General features: G+C 38.2%; 1 protein-coding gene and 1 long non-coding RNA gene across 19 annotated transcripts in view; both read left to right on the top strand.

Annotated features, from left to right (window-relative positions):
- LOC115230773 (ankyrin repeat, PH and SEC7 domain containing protein secG-like) overlaps positions 1 to 15,389 on the top strand; it is a 29,045-nt gene extending 13,656 nt beyond the window's left edge. For 3 of the 18 annotated variants that reach the window (XM_036499826.1, XM_036499825.1, XM_029800909.2), the window contains 10 exons: positions 2,420 to 2,632; positions 4,548 to 4,726; positions 5,721 to 5,863; positions 9,517 to 9,567; positions 9,683 to 9,733; positions 9,849 to 9,899; positions 10,015 to 10,065; positions 10,181 to 10,231; positions 11,288 to 11,359; positions 14,901 to 15,389. In XM_036499826.1, coding sequence (XP_036355719.1) covers positions 2,420 to 2,632; positions 4,548 to 4,726; positions 5,721 to 5,863; positions 9,517 to 9,567; positions 9,683 to 9,733; positions 9,849 to 9,899; positions 10,015 to 10,065; positions 10,181 to 10,231; positions 11,288 to 11,359; positions 14,901 to 15,118 — 1,080 coding nt within the window. In that variant the 3' untranslated portion in view covers positions 15,119 to 15,389. The remainder of the gene's footprint in view (positions 1 to 2,419; positions 2,633 to 4,547; positions 4,727 to 5,720; positions 5,864 to 9,516; positions 9,568 to 9,682; positions 9,734 to 9,848; positions 9,900 to 10,014; positions 10,066 to 10,180; positions 10,232 to 11,287; positions 11,360 to 14,900) is intronic. The other 15 variants (XM_036499814.1, XM_029800911.2, XM_036499817.1 and 12 more) reach the window with 15 other exon arrangements.
- Positions 15,390 to 16,202: 813 nt separating this feature from the next.
- On the top strand, positions 16,203 to 17,574 carry LOC118761679. The gene is made up of 2 exons (XR_004997560.1): positions 16,203 to 16,327; positions 17,085 to 17,574. It is a non-coding gene; the product is annotated as an uncharacterized LOC118761679 (long non-coding RNA).
- Positions 17,575 to 18,804: the final 1,230 nt, after the last annotated feature.

The following is an 18,804-nucleotide window of genomic DNA, read 5'->3' as shown; positions in this document are numbered from 1 at the left end:
CTAAAGGCGGTGCTCCAGCATGGCCGCAGTCAAATGACTGAAACAAGTAAAAGAGTAAAAGAGTAAAGAGTGTATATATATATATATATATATACATATATATATATTTAAAATTAAAATCAAAATGTGTGTGAAAGATTGGATATTAATTTAATAACATCAATTTAAGACCAGTGGTCTAGCGTATAAAAAACTGAGATTCAGTAAATGATTTTCTAGAGATCAATTCTTAGTGGTTGAGACCTATGTGGATCTCTTTTTAGCGCAACGGCTTCCACATAGTGGTTCCCTCTTATATTTATGTATAAAATACTATTTACTGAATCTCAGTATATATATATATATATATATATATATCTATATATAAACGGCAGTTTGTCTGTGCGTGTTTCTGTGTGTCTGTTTTCTCGTACCCTCACCCTGACCACGGCTTTCAACCGATTCTGATGAAACTTGACACACACATAGCCCAATGTCATAATTCAAAACTAACGCAGCCAAAATTTTGAAAAGTTCCCCCAGTTCTGAAAAAAATCGATAAATTCGACATGGGGTCGAGAATCAGAAACACGAACCACAAACTGTCTAGGGGACGCAACTCAATCCTTTTTTAACTCTCAAAAAAAAATTTACCATATTTTTTTCCATTTTTTGGCTATAACTCTCTAAAAATGCTTTATAGTTATTTCCCTTACAAACCTGAGCAACGCCGGGCGATACTGCTAGTATATATATATAATCAAATCAAATCAAATCAATCAAATCAAACTAGATGAACATCAATGGAATTTGTATCCTTGTGGTACCAGTGCCGGTGGCACACAAGAAAACCATCCGAACGTGGCCGTAGCCAGTACCGCATCGACTGGCCTCCGTGCTGTGGGCACGTAACAAACACCATCCGATCGTGGCCGTTCGCCAGCCTCGTTTGGCACCTGTGTCGGTGGCACATAAAAAAGACACCATCCGAGCGTGGCTGTCTGCCAGCCTCGTCTGGCACCTATGTCGGTGGCACATAAAAACACCATCCAAGCGTGGCCGTCTGCCAGCCTCGTCTGGCACCTGTGTCGGTGGCACATAAAATCACCCACTACACTCTCGGAGTCGTTGGCGTTAGGAAGGGCATCCAGCTGTAGAAACACTGCCAGATCTGACTGGCCTGGTGCAGCCTTCGGGCTTGCCAGACCCCAGTTGAACCGTCCAACCCATGCTAGCATGGAAAGCGGACGTTAAACGATGATGATGATGATATATGTGTATATTTTTATGTATGAATGTATTGGGATTGTATCACCAATTATTATGACACGATACTGTTTATACTATAACCTTGTAGTAACAATAAAACATATTACGGATCAGGGTAACAACAACAATCCATACACAAACCAACAAACAATGAAAACAACACCTTACGACTTCCTGCAATTAACACCTACTCTCTCTGGTCTCTCACTCAGACTGCTACTATTCATAGTCGTTCAGTCAAGTCTGTTCTTGCATGGGTTCTTGTGACTCTCGCCACAACATGTAATCGAGTCCAGGACTTATTCTATGTAAGCCTAGTACTTATTCTGTTGATCCTTTTTGCCAAATCGCTAGCTTACAGGGATGCAAACACACCAGCATCGATTGTTAAGCAATGTTGGGAGGACAAACACAGACATATACGATGGGCTTCTTTCAGTTTTTGTCTACCAAATCCACTCACAAGGCTTTGGTCAGCCTGAGATGATAGTACAAGACACTTGCTCAAGGTGCCATGCAGTGGGACTGAACCCGAAATCATGTAGTTGGTAAGCAAGCTATTTACCATAGCCACTCCTGTATATATATGTGTGTGTGTGTGTGTGTGTATCTCACTTCCATAACACAACACACACACACATATACGAGGGCTTCTTTCAGTTTTGTCTACCAAATCCACTCACAAGGCTTTGGTCAGCCCGAGATAATAGTACAAGACACTTGCTCAAGGTGCCATGCAGTGGAACTAAACCCGGAATCATGTGGTTTGTAAGCAAGCTATTTACCACAGCCACTCCTGTATATATATATATATATATATGGTGTGTGTGTGTAAATATATCTATATATATATATATGTGTTTGTGTGTATCTCACTTCCATAACATTCATGTATATGTGTGTGTATGTACAGGAATGTTAAGGATGTGGACACTAACCAACTCACCTGTTTATGAACCCCTATTAATATAGCAACATCATAATTCTTCTTTACTAGTTTTGATCTGCTAATTATATGTTCACTCTTGTTCTGCTCCCCTAAAATTTACTATAGTGAGAGATAAATATAGATTAGGCTGAAACAATCTGTTTAAGACCTCTTAATAGATTTATCATGTCCCTTACACATATCCCATGTACATTTTCAATTTCTATTTTTACTTCCACAAAGGATTCAGTGAAACTGGATATCGAGAATCATAAGAAAATGACACCATTGATGGAAGCCGTGTCCAGGGCCCACCTCGGAATAATCCATAAACTTATTATAAATGGTGCAAACATAAATGCTGTCAACAATGATGGCAATAATTGTTTGCACCTCTCAATAATAAAAAAAGAGATGTTCCATTCTGAGGTGGAACCCATTCCCATTTTAGATGAGGTAAGTTTTAAAAATTGTTTGTGAATATGTGTGTGTGTGGTTGGCATTAGGAAGGGCATGCAACCGCAGAGACTATGCCAAAACTGGCAATTGGTGCCTGAGCAGCTCTGCAGCTGCCCAGCTTCTGCCAAACTATCCAACCCATGCCAGCATAGAAAACGAATGTAAAATGATGTAACAATATTCCATCTTCTTTCACCTTCAAAAGCATGGCCACTCCACTGTAAAGAAGGTAACCCGTCTTAAATATGTGTCATGTAAACACTGCCATCACTGTATGAAGGAGAGGTGACCAACGACAGATATAAGTCTTTAAATTTAAGAAAGAGAAATTCACAAACTGTTTTAAATATCGAATTTCAAGTTAAACGAGTTGAACTGTGTTAATTGCTAGAAAGCATATTTCATTAATCATTTTCAAAGAAAGGAAAAGGAAAATAAATTCGTTTATGGACAATTAAATTTAAAGAAAATATATTCATGGACTTCGAAGAAAGTTTCTTTTATCAGTATGATAATGAATATATAACTGAGTTTATTCAAAGTTGATAATTAGGATTCCAAATATTGCCAGGGCTTGGACTTTGTGTGTATATTGACTACAGTAATACCCCTTGCAATGATTGTAATGAAGGGAGATGTGATGAGAATGAATTTACATTAAGATGTGTGCACAAAATTGTAATGCCACGAGATTGTATGTATGACGATGTAACTAGACAGATAGTCATAGAGGCCCTTTGTTACCAACAAAGATAGAAGCTCTCTGAACTTTGCCCTGCTTAATCTTATTCTAGCAACTATGCTCTTGGCACATCCACCTCCACTACTGACTTGATTACCTAGATAACAGTAGCTATCAACTACTTCTAGGTGCATATATATATATATATATACATATGTGTGTGTGTGTGTGTGTTTGTTTGAAAGACCTCAGCATCTATCCACTGCTAGATCTGATGGTGTCTATTGTCTGTTGTTGCAGAATTTAAGCAACTCTTTGATTCCCAAATATGTGTGACTGTATTTCAGACAGTTAATGGTCACCTATGTATTGTTGTAATGTCTTCTTTGGTGAGAAGAAGCTACTCTAGCAGTCAACGACCCATTATTATAGGAATTGTCTATCAGACTAACAGTTTCAACAATTTCTTGACTATAATGTGTTGGTGTGTTGCCTCAACCACCACACCAATCCTTACTTCCTTTACTTCAAACATCAGCCAAAAATGTTTCTTTATAAATTTTGGAAACATTATTGATATGCTTGGATATGTCTGTCTGGTGTTGGTTTTGTTGCTGTGTCTGAAGAAATTATTATGTTCTTGGTGTTCTCTGTTCATTGTTTGTTGTTATGGAAATGAGTTGCACTTTGTGACCAGTGAAACGTTTCCCAATCAATATTTGGATTATCGAAATTACCAGTAGGAAAATATGGGTGACTGCTTTCATAGATGCAGATCTGAAGATGTCAAAAATCTGAGTTTTGATGGCAGTTTTGCAGATGGTAAACAAATTCAAGTAGGAGTATATATGTTGCTAAAAAAATACTTCTTGTTGCGACCAGTTTAAATCTCCATAAGGAATTACAGAAAATCTTGAGTGACCATAGACCATCAGACGACCCCCATGGTAATTAGAATGGCCTTTGTGTAACAAAATGTAGCTTGCCATTGTTTGTTGTTATGTTGTTGTGTTATATTTATATATACAATACTCTTCCATAAGTATTTCTTTTGTTATGGCCAGTTGGCTTTATCAAGCCAGTTGTAAAGATAGGTTCTTGTTGGTTTGTTGTGTTCTGTTATTTGTGATACTTGTTCCATTATATTTCCTACATTTGACATGATTTGTTTATCTACAATATATATTTGTGTAATATTCTACTCATCGTTTTATATTTCATCATTTGCAGTGCTGCAGAGAGCTCCAACTGGACATGGATAGGAGGCTCTCTGGAATAGTAGTTTTGAGTTACCTTGCCAGCCAAGGAGCCAGCTTATATCATCGTAATAAGAAGAAGAAAGTGACCCCATTGGACTGCATAGAAAATCAACATTTGAAAGAAAAATTAAAAACATTTTTACAATCACTGTAAGTACTCACTGGCAACGCCAAGATAAACCAGGACATTTTCTCTTTTGTATATAATCATGTTTATATGTTTATTTAGTTTGAATTCTCCCAATGTATTATTCCGTCATTAGTGTCTTGACTCAAGACAACAATAATGATTTCCAATTCTGGCACAAGGCCAGCAAGGTCAGGGAGGGGATAAGTCAATTACAACAGCCCCAGTTTTCAACTGGTACTTATTTTATCAACAGCAAGGTAAAGTCAACCGCAGCTGAATTTGAACTCAGCATGTAAAGGCAGACGAAATGCCAGAAAGCATTTTGCTCCGTGTGCTAATGATTCTGCCAGCTTGCAGCCTTAAGACCACACAACAATAATAAGAACAATAAACAGAAAATACAGTTGTTAGTGGATCAAACGAAAAACACTATTTTGATGACATTCACATGATTGCTTGTGTTGACAGATATACCTCACCATCCATCCCTGACTATTTTAGAGTTCGGTGACCTCCATGAAAATGTAGTACTAAATAATAAAGTGAATGAACACATTTTGAAATTGCTATTTAGAAGTAAATAGGATTTATCTGTCTACCAACAATTTTTTTCTCTCTCTCTCTTCTCTGACTCAATCAGTTGTCATGTACGCTTTCATGTGAAAATAACCTAAAACACACACTAACAATGTGTATGTCATCATCATCATCATCATTTAACGTCTGTTGTCTATGCTGGCATGGGTTGGACTGTTTGACTGGGATGGCATGTTGGAAGGCTGCACCTTAGTCAGCCTTTGATATTTTCAGCCCACCCTTGTATGTGTATGTTAATGTGACACTTGTATACACACAAATCTGCTTGTATGTAATTGTTTACAGAAGAATTTACGATTTACTCTTGTTGGTTACTGTTGTGCCCCTTAATATTCTGTACTCTAAACATGTCCACAACGAAATATTTTATTATAAATGAATGTTAATGATGGGATGTGTTAATATTTTGTTCCACAGGTGTTGGTTTTGTCAAGAGAAAAAGGCTACTGTCACACTCCATCCATGTCAACATACTGTTATTTGTCAGAATTGCTGTTCTCAAATGACATTTAAGCAATGCCCCATATGTCGACAACACATACGCAGCAAAAGTGGATTTGGTAAGAACATTCTTTCTTGATCTGTCTGTTGTCTCATTAACTTTCTGGTATGGAATAATGCACTTCATATTGTAGTGGAGACATGCAACTCCTTCTTTGTAACTATATATGATTAACACTGCGAATGGACAGAGATTTAGAGATATGTTACTTGAAGTCTTTGACGAAATAGAAGGGGGTATAGCTTCACATGGGGTAGAAGACAACTGGACGCTTTTAAGGGACAACCTGCTGAAAGCCACTGACCAGATCTGTGGCTGGTACAAAGTCCCCTCAAGACCCAAAATAACGTGGTGGTGGAAAAATATTGTTGACAGGGCTATTAGACAAAAGAAACAGGCTTGGAAGTACTGGAAGAACGGTGGTAGCAGGGAAGTGTATCAGACTGCCAGAAGGGAAGCTAGGAGGCAGGTGTATTTAGCCAGAGGGGAAGCAGATAAGAAAAAACTTTTCCAATGTTCTGCGCCATGAGAATGAAAGACTTGAGGTATTTCGTGTTGCAAGACAGTGTGTGAGAGAGAATCGTGATGTCGTAGGAGAGAAATGTGTTCGAAAGGATGACGGTTCACTTGCGCTAAATGAGGATGCAAAGAGAGAGGTTTGGAGACGCCACTATGAAAGGTTGCTGAATGAGGAAAATGAATGGGATAAAGAGAGTCTGCCGAATGTCAACCCAACAGGGGGACCAGCAATCCGAGTTGACAGTTCCTTAGTAGTTAAGGCAATTACAAGCATGAAGACAGGGAAAGCCCCAGGCCCATCAGAAATTACTGCAGAGATGCTCAAAATATCTGGTAGTGTCGGCTATAGCCTAGTCACCCGTATAGTTTACCAGGTGATACACGAAGGAGTCATACCCAATGACTGGTGTAGCAGCATAATAGTCAACTGCTACAAAGGTAAAGGTGATGCCCTAGATACAAATAACTACAGGTGTATCAAGCTGCTGGATCAGGTAATGAAGGTTACGGAGAGGGTTATAGCCCAACTAATTAGAGAGAGAGTTAGCTTAGATGAGATGCAGTTTGGGTTCGTGCCAGGGAAAAGTACCACTGATGCTGTATTCCTGGTAAGACAGCTGCAGGAGAAATACCTAGCTAAAGATAAGCCCCTGTACCTGGCTTTTGTTGACATGGAGAAAGCCTTCGACAGGGTCCCCCGATCCCTTATCTGGTGGTCAATGAGGAAACTAGGGATAGATGAATGGTTAGTGAGAGCTGTACAAGCCATGTACAGAGATGCTGCTAGTAAGGTGAGGGTTGGCAACGAGTACAGTGAAGAATTCAGGGTAGAGGTTGGGGTCCACCAAGGTTCAGTCCTTAGTCCCCTCCTATTTATCATAGTCCTCCAGGCAATAACGGAGGAATTCAAGACAGGATGCCCCTGGGAGCTCCTCTATGCTGATGACCTTGCTCTAATTGCTGAGTCACTATCAGAACTGGAGGAGAAGTTTCAGGTGTGGAAGCAAGGATTAGAATCGAAGGGCCTTAGAATCAACCTAGCCAAAACCAAAGTCCTAATAAGTAGGAAGGTAGACCAATCACAAACGCCTTCAGGTAGATGGCCCTGCTTGATCTGTAGAAAAGGTGTAGGTAGAAACTCTATAAGATGCACCAAGTGTAAGCTATGGACACATAAGAGGTGCAGCAATGTCAAAGGAAGGCTAACTAGGAAAATAGTTTTTGTTTGTGGCAGATGCTCAGGAGCAATAAACACTGAAAATGTGCAGAGACTAACTTCTACCACGTTCCAGGTAGAAAAACTAGAAGTAGTGGATAGCTTCCGCTACCTAGTTGACCAAGTCAGTAGCGGGGGTGGGTGTGCTGAAAGTGTAACTGCTAAAGTAAAAATAGCCTGGGTTAAGTTCAGAAAGCTCTTACCCCTGCTGGTGACAAAAGGCCTCTCGCTCAGAGTAAAAGGCAGACTGTATGATGCATGTGTACGAACAGCCATGCTACATGGTAGTGAAACATGGGCCGTGACTGCTGAGGATATGCGTAAGCTCGCAAGAAATGAAGCCAGTATGCTCCTATGGATGTGTAATGTCAGTGTTCATACCCGACAGAGTGTCAGTACCTTGAGAGAAATGTTGTACCTAAGAAGCATCAGTTGTGGTGTGCAAGAGAGACGTTTGCGCTGGTATGGTCATGTGACGAGAATGGCTGAAGATAGTTGTGTGCAAAAGTGCCATACCCTAGCGGTTGAGGGAACCTGTGGAAGAGGTAGACCCAGGAAAACCTGGGACGAGGTGGTGAAGCACGACCTTCAAACTTTAGGTCTCACCAAGGAAATGACTAGAGACCGAGACCTGTGGAAGTATGCTGTGCGTGAGAAGGCCCAGCAAGACTAGTGAGACCATAACCCGTGGCCTCTACCTTGTATGTAGCCAGTCGACTTATACATACCTTTCCTTCTTGGGACACAAAACTCCACTTGTGAAGACCCGTTGAGGCAAGTGAAAATCAAAATCAAAATCAAACCAAATCAAATCAGATATCAGAAAGCAGAACCAAAATCGAAGTCGATCAACATCAATGGAAATTGCAGCTGTGATACCAGTGCCGGTGACAAGTAAGCAAACCATCCGATTGTGGCCGTTGCCAGTGCCGCCCCGACTGGCCTCCGTGCCGGTGGCACGTAAAAAGCACCATCCATTCGTGGCCGTTGCCAGCCTCGCCTGGCCTCCGTGCCGGTGGCACATAAAAAGCACCATCTGATCGAGGCCGTTGCCAGCCTTGCCTGGCCCCCATGCCGGTGGCACGTAAAAAGCACCCACTACACTCACAGAGTTGTTGGCGTTAGGAAGGGCATCCAGCCGTAGAAACACTGCCAGATCAGACTGGGCCTGATGCAGCCTTCTGGCTTCACAGAACCCAGTTGAACCGTCCAACCCATGCTAGCATGGAAAGCGGACGCTAAATGATGATGATAATGTTTGCCATCCTTTTAGACATTTTATACTCACACTCGTTAGTTTTTAGATGTGATTAATGCTAAAAGAGACATTGTTTTCTGACTCTTTCACCTTTTGGCTTTACTTTTGAGTTGATTCGTTTTAATTCGAACATGAAGCCTGGTCATTGCTCCAAGGTAGTATCAGAAAGTTCACGGACTAGTTCTGTAGCATGCCAACAGATGGCAGCACACCGTTGCGCGCACAGTGAGAGCTAGCAATGACTTTCATGAGGCAGTGTGCTGGGTGACACCACTGCGTTTACTTCAAAAGTTGTGAAATTTGTGCTTTTGTGGTCATTTGTAGGCTGTAGTCTGCAATTTTCTAATGGGCAGGAACAAATAACCAATGTGAAATTTTGCGTTAAACTTGTCTAGCAAAGACATAAGAAAGAAACAACAAAACTAAGAGAAAAAGAGTGTTATGAAGTGATTACTAAGTGAGAGAATTTCAGAATTGTTAGATTAGTATATAGGATGTCTTAAGAGAAAGATGAGATTTAGAAAGGTTTGCCTATTTTGTTGTGGTTCTAAATATTGAACTATTATATAGTAACAGCTTAGAAAGTGTTGACCGAAAGCATAGTGGTCACCAATTGACTATTGAGGATATGAATGCCTTACAATAATGGAATATAGATTATTAAAAGAGACAAACAAATTTTACTATGAAGTATAAAACTTTGAAATGCTTATTTCAGTGTGTCCAAAGTTTGAAGAAGAAGCAGCCCAGGCAGTTGCAGAGTCTGTTGGTGAGTATAAAATAACTGTAATTGATTTCTATAAATTTTACTTTCACCTGAAATATATTATTTGTGTGAATGTCTGAGAACAGGTTCCATTTTTAATTTCCAATTCTTATTTCAGAGTGTCCAAAGTCTGAAGAGAAAGCAGTCCAGGCGGTTGTAGAGTCTGTTGGTGAGTATAAAATAACTGTAATAAATTTCTATAAATTTTACCTTCACCTGAGATATATTATTTGTGTGAATGTCTGAGAACAGGTTCCATTCTTAATTTCCAATTCTTTTTTCAGTGTGTCCAAAGTCTGAAGAGAAAGCAGTCCAGGCGGTTGTAGAGTCTGTTGGTGAGTATAAAATAACTGTAATTGATTTCTATAAATTTTACCTTCACCTGAAATATATTATTTGTGTGAATGACTGAGAACAGGTTCCATTCTTAATTTCCAATTCTTTTTTCAGTGTGTCCAAAGTCTGAAGAGAAAGCAGTCCAGGCGGTTGTAGAGTCTGTTGGTGAGTATAAAATAACAGTAATAAATTTCTATAAATTTTACCTTCACCTGAAATATATTATTTGTGTGAATGTCTGAGAACAGGTTCCATTCTTAATTTCCAATTCTTATTTCAGTGTGTCCAAAGTGTAAAGAGAAAGCAGTCAAGGCGGTTGTAGAGTCTGTTGGTGAGTATAAAATAACTGTAATAAATTTCTATAAATTTTACCTTCACCTGAAATATATTATTTGTGTGAATGACTGAGAACAGGTTCCATTCTTACATTTCTTTCAAATGGTTAGTGATAAAATTAATTCTATTCACTACCTACAAATGCAAGAATATACAATAAAGGGATTTTTATCGAAATATGGAATCATGAGACATAGGAAAAAGGTCCCTCACGATAAGGAAAATATAGAAAAAAAGATAAAATATAAATCCTGAAACGATTCTCTCCCCATAATGAGACACATTCACTTTTCTCTCATCTCATTGTTTTCTATATCACCACCTTGATTATATATTCTTGAATATCATTTCTTATATACCATTTCAGATATTTTTCCTTTGCAATAATCGGTGTATGAACATTTGTGTTTCATTTAAGATGTTTTGTGCAAGTATACAGTTTTAGGATACTTGTTATCACTTTCTGTTTTACCTGTGTAGAACTAATCATTGCTCATCAGGAAAGGAAACTATTTCATTAAGGTGTCTTTAGATATTTCCTGTATCAGATGAAATTCTGGTGAACTTTGAGTTGCATAGTTTAAAATTAAAGATTAAAAGCAGCAAAGTTTGACAAAGATAACAGCTGTGACATGAGTTTGTGTCAAGGTCGTTGATGACCAGCTTGGTTGACATCAGAATTAAGCAAAAGAAGAGGGGAATGTTGATTAGTGAAGTCCAGTGGTGAGGGGACAATGCCATGTCATAGGTTTAGCATGGATACAAGAGATACATGTGATCATTAAATAAGATGATTGCAACATTGTTAGATTAAGTAGGATGTCTTAAGAGAAAAAGGAGGCTTAGGAAGGTCAGTCTATTTTATTATGGGCCTAAATATTGAGCCATTATATAAGACCACGGTAGAAAGTATAAAACTATCAACCAAACCTATAGTGGTCAGCAGTTGTCCATTGATGATAGGAATGTCTTACAATAATAAAATATAAACCATTAACAGAGATAGGGAAATTGTGCTATGAAGTGTAAAATTTGGAAATATTTATTTCAGATTCTGTAACGGTAGAGGAGATTCATCTTCATAGGGTGTCCCAAAAGTTGGCAGGTAAATGGCAGGAACTTGGTGAGTATAAAATACCCAATTAATTTCTATAAATTTTGCTTTCAGCTAAACTTCTGTTTGTTTGAATGACTGAGAACCGGTTCCATTCCTAATTTCCAATTGAAAGTTTAGCTATAAAGTAAAGCTATCACTGAAATTTCATAAAATATCTTCGGACGTCAGCACGGTTGTAAAATGTATAAATTAGAAGGTCCAGTAGAGTTAATACTGTCATTTGTAAAAGGGGACTCAAAAATATTGTCATTTAAGAGTAAACAGGTGAATTAATGACAATGTTTTTGCTTGTTTACACTTTTAGTAATTTTACTGGTAGGTTGAGGCAGATATCTCCCTTAATCTGGCAGAATTAAGGGGAAAGGGTTCCAGATGTGCCATCATGTTTTCTCTTGGGTGAAGAGGACCACATTATCAAATGCAAACTTTTTAACATGAGAGTGTGCATTGTGTGGGACATGTCGTCTCTCCCCTGGCCAATCTGTGTTTTTCTATATTTATTGTAATTCTTTAGTCCCAGGTCAAAATATATTTCCTGTCTCTATAGAAGACAGGCCCCATTGTCGATTGTGTTCATGGCTGGATTGAACTCAGCATTGTAAGTTAATGAAACACTCTCTTATATTACAAAAAAAGAATCTCAACAGAAAATTCAAACTCAACTCAATTTTGTTTCTCAATTGAAATCATTTCACTCTCCTTTACATTACAAATGTCACATGGAAAGGCATGAACATCACAATATCCCATTTCCCCTTGTCTGACAGTTTAACAACATAAAATATCATTTATACTATTATTTACAGCAATGTCTTCTACCTCCCTATGGTACCTATATACATCTAGATAGACTGCAGCATAGAGAAACATCTTTTCAAGCACTTTTGAGCTATACTGGGGACTAGACTTGACTCAAGAGATCATGATAATATCCTCTGAGTCAGCTGATATAAATCATCATCATCATCATTTGACATCCATTTTCCATGCTGGTATGAGTTGGACGGTTTGACTGAAGTCTGGAGAGCCAATGGCTGCACCAGGCTCCAATCTGATCTGGTAGTGTTTCTACAGCTGGATGCCCTTCCTAATGCCAACCGCTCTGAGTGTGTAGTGGGTGCTTTTTATGTGCCGCCAGCATGGAAGTCAGTCAGGTGGTCCTGGCATCGATCATATTTGGATGGTCCTTTTTACGTGCCACCAGCACATGGAGTCAGTCAGATCACACTGGCATTGACTACATTCAGATGATGGCTTTCATGTGCCACCAGAACGAGGGCTAGTCAGGGGGCACTGGCCACAGCTGCAATTTTGGTTTTACTTGACTCAACAGGTCTTCTCAAGCATATCATATCACCCAATGCATCGAGGGTGCTCTTAAATGGGCCGGACATACAACACTGGCATTGGCCATGGCTACGATCTCATTTTAGTTGCCGGGTTTTCTCAATCACAGCATATTTCCCAAATCTTGGTCTCCTGTCATTGCCCCTGTGAGGCCCAATGTTCGAAGGCCATGCTTCATCATCTCATCCCATGTCTTCCTGGATATACCTCTTCTACAGGTTCCTTCTACAGTTAGGAAGTGGCACTTCTTCACACAGTTGTCCTCATCCATACGTAACACATGACCATACCAGCGTAGTCATCTCTCTTGCACACCATGTTTAATGCTTCTCATGTCCAACATGTCCTCAGCAGTCATGGCCCATGTTTCACTGCCATGTAGCATGGAAGTTCGCACTCAGAAATGACTTATCTAAATTAAGAATGGACATCATCTACAACATTGTCAGCTTGCTATATCTTGGGGAGTCATACAAAATGTACCAGTCATATACTGGGCAAAAATCAATCCACTAACACCAGGTCCATTATCATCATCACCTTACATCCATTTTTCTAAGTTTGTAATGGTCAGACGATTTCTCCCAGAGTCGTTGTGGTCCTTTGTCCAGTTTGATCGCTTGTTTCCTTCAACTTGATTTCCAGGCATTTCTTTATCCAAATTTCATCCTCCATGTCCCTTCTATATCTATACCATTATCTTTTTTCTTGTACACTATCACAGATTCTTCTGAGACCCAGTTTTTTGGCTCCACATTTTCAACACATTAACATTACACATTTAGTGATGTGTGCTCATCTCATTTCCTGCCAGTTTCCACGCATCCTCCACATTCCATGTAACATTGCAATCTCTCCTTCATTTGGAGACAGAATCCCTTAGTTGCCAGTAGACCTAACAGCTCCCTGTACATTTTTCATCTCATTTTCCTTCTAACTACTGTGCTTTCAGAATAGTCTCCTCCACTTCTAATTCTGTCTCTTAGGTAACAGAAACTATCAACTATGTCTTTATTACTTGTTCCTACTACAAACTATTCCTGTATATCTGCTACTTACAAAGTCCTTCCCTAACCTTAACCTGCCCTCCCTGTAAACTTGCTTGTTTGTGGATGCAGTGATTCTTTCAGGACCCAAGTGTTGTAGGTGTATGGCGTAGATGTTGGTGATTCTTGTCTTATTGCCTACAAACTAAAACTCTTCTCATTGCTAAGGCCTCTCCTGTATTAAATACTTTGAAATTGTGGCCTTGATCCAGTGAAAGAAGTTCTTGTTATAAGTCATGAATCCAAAAACCTTAAGCCAGTGCCCTCTATAATATGTGATATTTACCTAACAGTATTTTATTTTTACTTTCTGTGGTTGAAATCATTTAGGTTCACAATCCCTATTTTTGAAATATTTTTAAATGTTGATAATTTTGAAATTTCTATTAATCATAGGTGGAAAGACATCACAAATGACTATTTCAGGCATTGATCACAGGGTGTTATCAAACGACTGCGATTGTATTCCCCCAAAGAGTCTCTGGAGTAACGTTACTCAACAAGGTGTGCAGGCTGGAGATTTGAGGTCTCTCCAGGTCAAGCGACTGCTTCTCTGCATTGAGAATTCACAGCTCCAGTACTCTGGCATGTGATTAAAATGTCACAGGAAAGAACCACAAGAGGATTCTTCAAGCTGAGCCAACCGACAGGAGACCTAGGGGTAGAGCAAGAATGAGATGGTTGGATGATATCCATAGTTTCAATTGGTCATGTTTGGAAATCCTTTCAGAACTTCTAATGAAGGTTGCTTCTGATAGAATTGCATGAAGGAGGTGCCTGAAGACTCTACCCCTAAAACTCTCCTATGAATAGAGCCCAGAGAAGATGGACAGATGGATAAAATTATCTAACTATTGGTGGTCTTTGTTGATTCTTTAGGCTCTCATACACTTCTTCTGCCAGTTGTTCACCAGGCATTTTCTCTTGTGTAATTTTCAATTAATTTTTAAAAATATTCTTCTTCTTCTCCAGCCTTTTTTTCAAATTCTTTGCTATTTTTATCAACATCTTTAGAAATAGATAACAATGTCTTCTAATTTCCCTGTTTCTTAAGTATCTCTCACTCTTCTATTCACATAATTTCTTTGTCGTAATTAATACAGATTTTATATTATCATTAATGCTGTTGCAATTATTTCTTATTTCTTTTGCAGGAAGGGAATTAGGAATTAAACAACATGACCTGGAAATCATCAAGTTTGACCATTCTCATAGCGTTGTGGAACAAGGTTTCCAGATGCTGCTCAAATGGTGTCGAAGCAATGACCCAGAGAAACGTACACTTCGAATATTAAAAGCAGCTCTTGAAAGAACTGACTGTTTCAGTGCAATTGAATGTTTATCATCAGAATTCAATCGAATTTCTTTGTAAATTGTTGCTGTTGCTTAGTCCCACATCTATCTTCACCACAGACCTATTATCAAATGCCTTCCATCCAGGACCATCCTGTCTTTTCCCTAAGTATAGAGAACAGAACCACATTGTTAAATGTGTCCTTCTTTAAGGTGATAGGTTTTGAATAGAGTAGGATTTGGTTACTAATTCTAGCAGATCTATCTACCACATGCAGACCCCTTTATTGGTTTGGCTCCCTCGTTGTTTGAGATTAACTGTGGAAATAAAGACAAACTTTGAAATTTCATTTGTTGTTGTTGTTGTTGTTGTTGTAAGTCCCAGCATCTCCCTAAACACTTCCATTGTTATATAGTTTAAATATCCTGTGGAATTTTTCAAAAAATGAAAGTTGTAAATTCCATTTTGTGAAACTTACTTAAAATGCACATTTTGTTTTCAAGTAGAACCTCCTTGTGGACACAATTGTCAGTCAATATACAGTTTCTATTTGTCTCAGCCAATATTTTTACATTAGCCTTCATCCAAAATCTAGAAAAGGAAACTCACAGCTGACCACGAAAAGCACCCAAAATCTCTCCAATCTGAACTTCTTCAAAGTAGCCTGGAAATTGATCCAAAAAGAGATCCTCAGATGGTACTGGCCAAAATGTCTCTTCACACCAGACATTGGCATGAAACTAGAATATCTCATGTCTGTTATGCAAGCCATATGCCAGAAATATGTCCCAGAGCACAAGGCTAACACAAAAAAGAAGGAGATTCCAAGGGAGAGGAAGATCCTCATGAGAGACGGACAAAGGCTGCAAATCGTTTCAACCAACGTTCCAAAAGTAGCGAAAGGTCCCGCCTAAAAACAACATTGATGGAGATTGAAAAAAAGCCTTGAAAATTATTGCCCAACCAGTTTGGAGAAGATATAGGTTAGACAAAATGCAGCTCGGTTTTACCCTGGGGAGAAGTACGGCTGAGGCTATTTCTATAGTCAGGCAACTTCAAGAGAAATACTTAGCCAAGAATATACCATTACTCAGAAAGGATGAAAGGCAAAGTCGACCTCCGAGGAATTTGAACTCAGAACGTCAAGACATACAAAATGAACTATAGAAAGCCTTCGATAAAGCACATCTACTGTGCGCTGTCAGTAAGTTGAGAATTAACCACGAGAAAAGCAAAGAATTTGGTGTTCATCTAGGCTCAATCGTTAGTCCCCTACTTTTCATTATTGTCCTCCAGGCAATAACAGAGGAATTCAAGGCTGTCGGCCTTTGGGAAGTACTTTATACTGACTATCTTGCCCTCATTCTATATCAGCGCTAGAAAAGAAATTCCGAGTATGGAAGCACAGCCTGGAATCTAAGGGCCTTAAGGTTAACTAAGCAAGAAAACAGACAAGACACTACCCACTTCAGGTATATGGCCCTGCCCGATTTGCAGGAAAGGTGTAGGCAGGAATTCCATATGGTATAGTGTGTGTAAGCTATGGACATACAAGGGTACAGTGGAATGATAGGAAGGTTATCAGAGAAAGTAGTGTTCATATGTAGAAAATGCATACGAACCGTAAAAATTATAGATATTCATGAGATTGATTTTTTTAGATGTCCTTGAGGTTCTTGAAAGGTAGTGGATAATTCCTGCTAACTAGGGGATCAAATTAGTAGTGGGGGAGAATATACTACAAGTACAATAGCTAGAATAAGAATTGGATAGAGAAAATTTAGAGAGTTTTTAGCTCCGTTGGCAACGAAATATTTCTCTGATCTAGTGAAAAGAAGCGAATGTGATGCATGCATACGAACCGCAATTGTACACGGTAGCAAGACGTGGGGCCTGGAAGCAGAGGACATGCGATGGCTACAGAGGATGAGGGTAGTATACTCCTCTGAATGTGTAATGTAAGTGTACATACACGACAGATTGTTAATCTGCTGAAGGCGAAGTTAGGTATAAGAGGGATTAGATGCAGTGTGCAAGAGAGAAGACTGCCTGAGTTTGGTCATGAGATGCAGATGGATACCGACAGCTTCATAAAGAAGTGACGTTCCCTCAAAGTGGATAAAACTCGTGGAAGTAGGAGACCTAGGAAGACAGGTCGGAGTACTGAAAGACACCCTCAGGAAGCAAAACTTTTCAGGCAAGATGACAAAGGATTGAGATAACCTGGGGCCTTCTTGTACTCAAGACCTGCCCTCCACAACAGAAGTGTTAAAGCCGCAGCCCCTGGTGCAAAGGAATGATCTCCAAGAGTCCCTTGCTGGTGCCACGTAAAAATAACCCATACCAGTGCCACGAAAAGGTGATCGCGCCAGTGGCACATTAAAACCACGCCACAAACACTGTAGAAAGCGTATCCAGCTGTAGAACCCAAACCTCGTGCTGTTCTCCAGCTTGACAGCTGAGGTGAAAACGTCCAACCCATGCCAGCATGGAAAACGAATGTTAAAGGATGCTGACGCTGATGCGGATGATGTTGATGAAAGACAATGTATTACAACAGAAATGTTGTAAAAAAAACAGAAAAAGGATTAAAACCATCCATCAAAACTTCAAATTAATTTGTTCTAAACGCCAGCTTAATAATAAATTTAATGATAATAATAATATAATTATGATGATGATGATGATGATGATGATGATAATAATGACAATAATAATAATAATAATGATAATAATAATGATAATAATAATAATAATAATGATAATAATAATAATAATGATAATATGATAATATAATAATAATGATAATAATGATAATAATATAATAATAATAATAATGAAATAATGATAATAATAATAATAATAATGATAATGATAATAATAATAATAATGATAATAATGATAATGATAATGATAATAATAATAATAATAGTGATAATAATGATAATAATGATGATAATAATAATAATGATAATAATGATAATAATAATAATAATAATGATAATAATAATACTGATAATAATAATGATAATAATAATGATAATGATAATAATAACAATGATAATAATAATAATAATAATAATAATATGCTTAATAATAAACTTGAAATTAATTTGTTCTAAACGCCAGCTTAATAATAAACTTAAGAACAATAATAATAGTAATAATAATACTAATAATAATAAGAATAATAATAATAATAATATTGATAATAATAATAATAATAATAATAATGATAATGATAATAATAAGCTTAATAATAAACTTCAAATTAATTTGTTCTAAATGCCAGTTTAATAAGGACAGAGTTATTTTACTAAATTCTTCATTAATTTCAAAATTGATTGAAACAAAGTCAGTGTCTTTCAACAGAAATGTGCTAAGAAAATGGTTAAAATGCATTAATATATTTTGCTTTATTTATATTTCGTTTGTATTTAAAACAATTGGGCATTATCTAAATCATATCTATTTATGTAAAACTGTAGTTGTGTGAGTGTCTGTCCCCTTCGAATTAGATTCCTAACTACTCCCCATTTTGCGGTGCAGTTTAAAACCAAAACCGGGTATCTTATAGTCGTGATTCATATCGAGCCCGTCTGACTATTAGCGCGCGTCAACGATGAGTCTACGATTTTAAAAATTTTAACATCATTTTTTATTCCATTTTAATGCATAAAATGCATCGTGTGTCGATGGCGGCGGAGTTGGCGTCCACGCTCACAGCTGCACCTGTTTGCTTCTCCCCCTTCCCTCCCTCGTGA

Source organism: Octopus sinensis, unplaced genomic scaffold, assembly GCF_006345805.1.
Source record: "Octopus sinensis unplaced genomic scaffold, ASM634580v1 Contig16364, whole genome shotgun sequence".
Lineage (NCBI taxonomy): Eukaryota > Metazoa > Mollusca > Cephalopoda > Octopoda > Octopodidae > Octopus > Octopus sinensis.
This window is presented reverse-complemented; position numbering and strand designations above follow the sequence as displayed.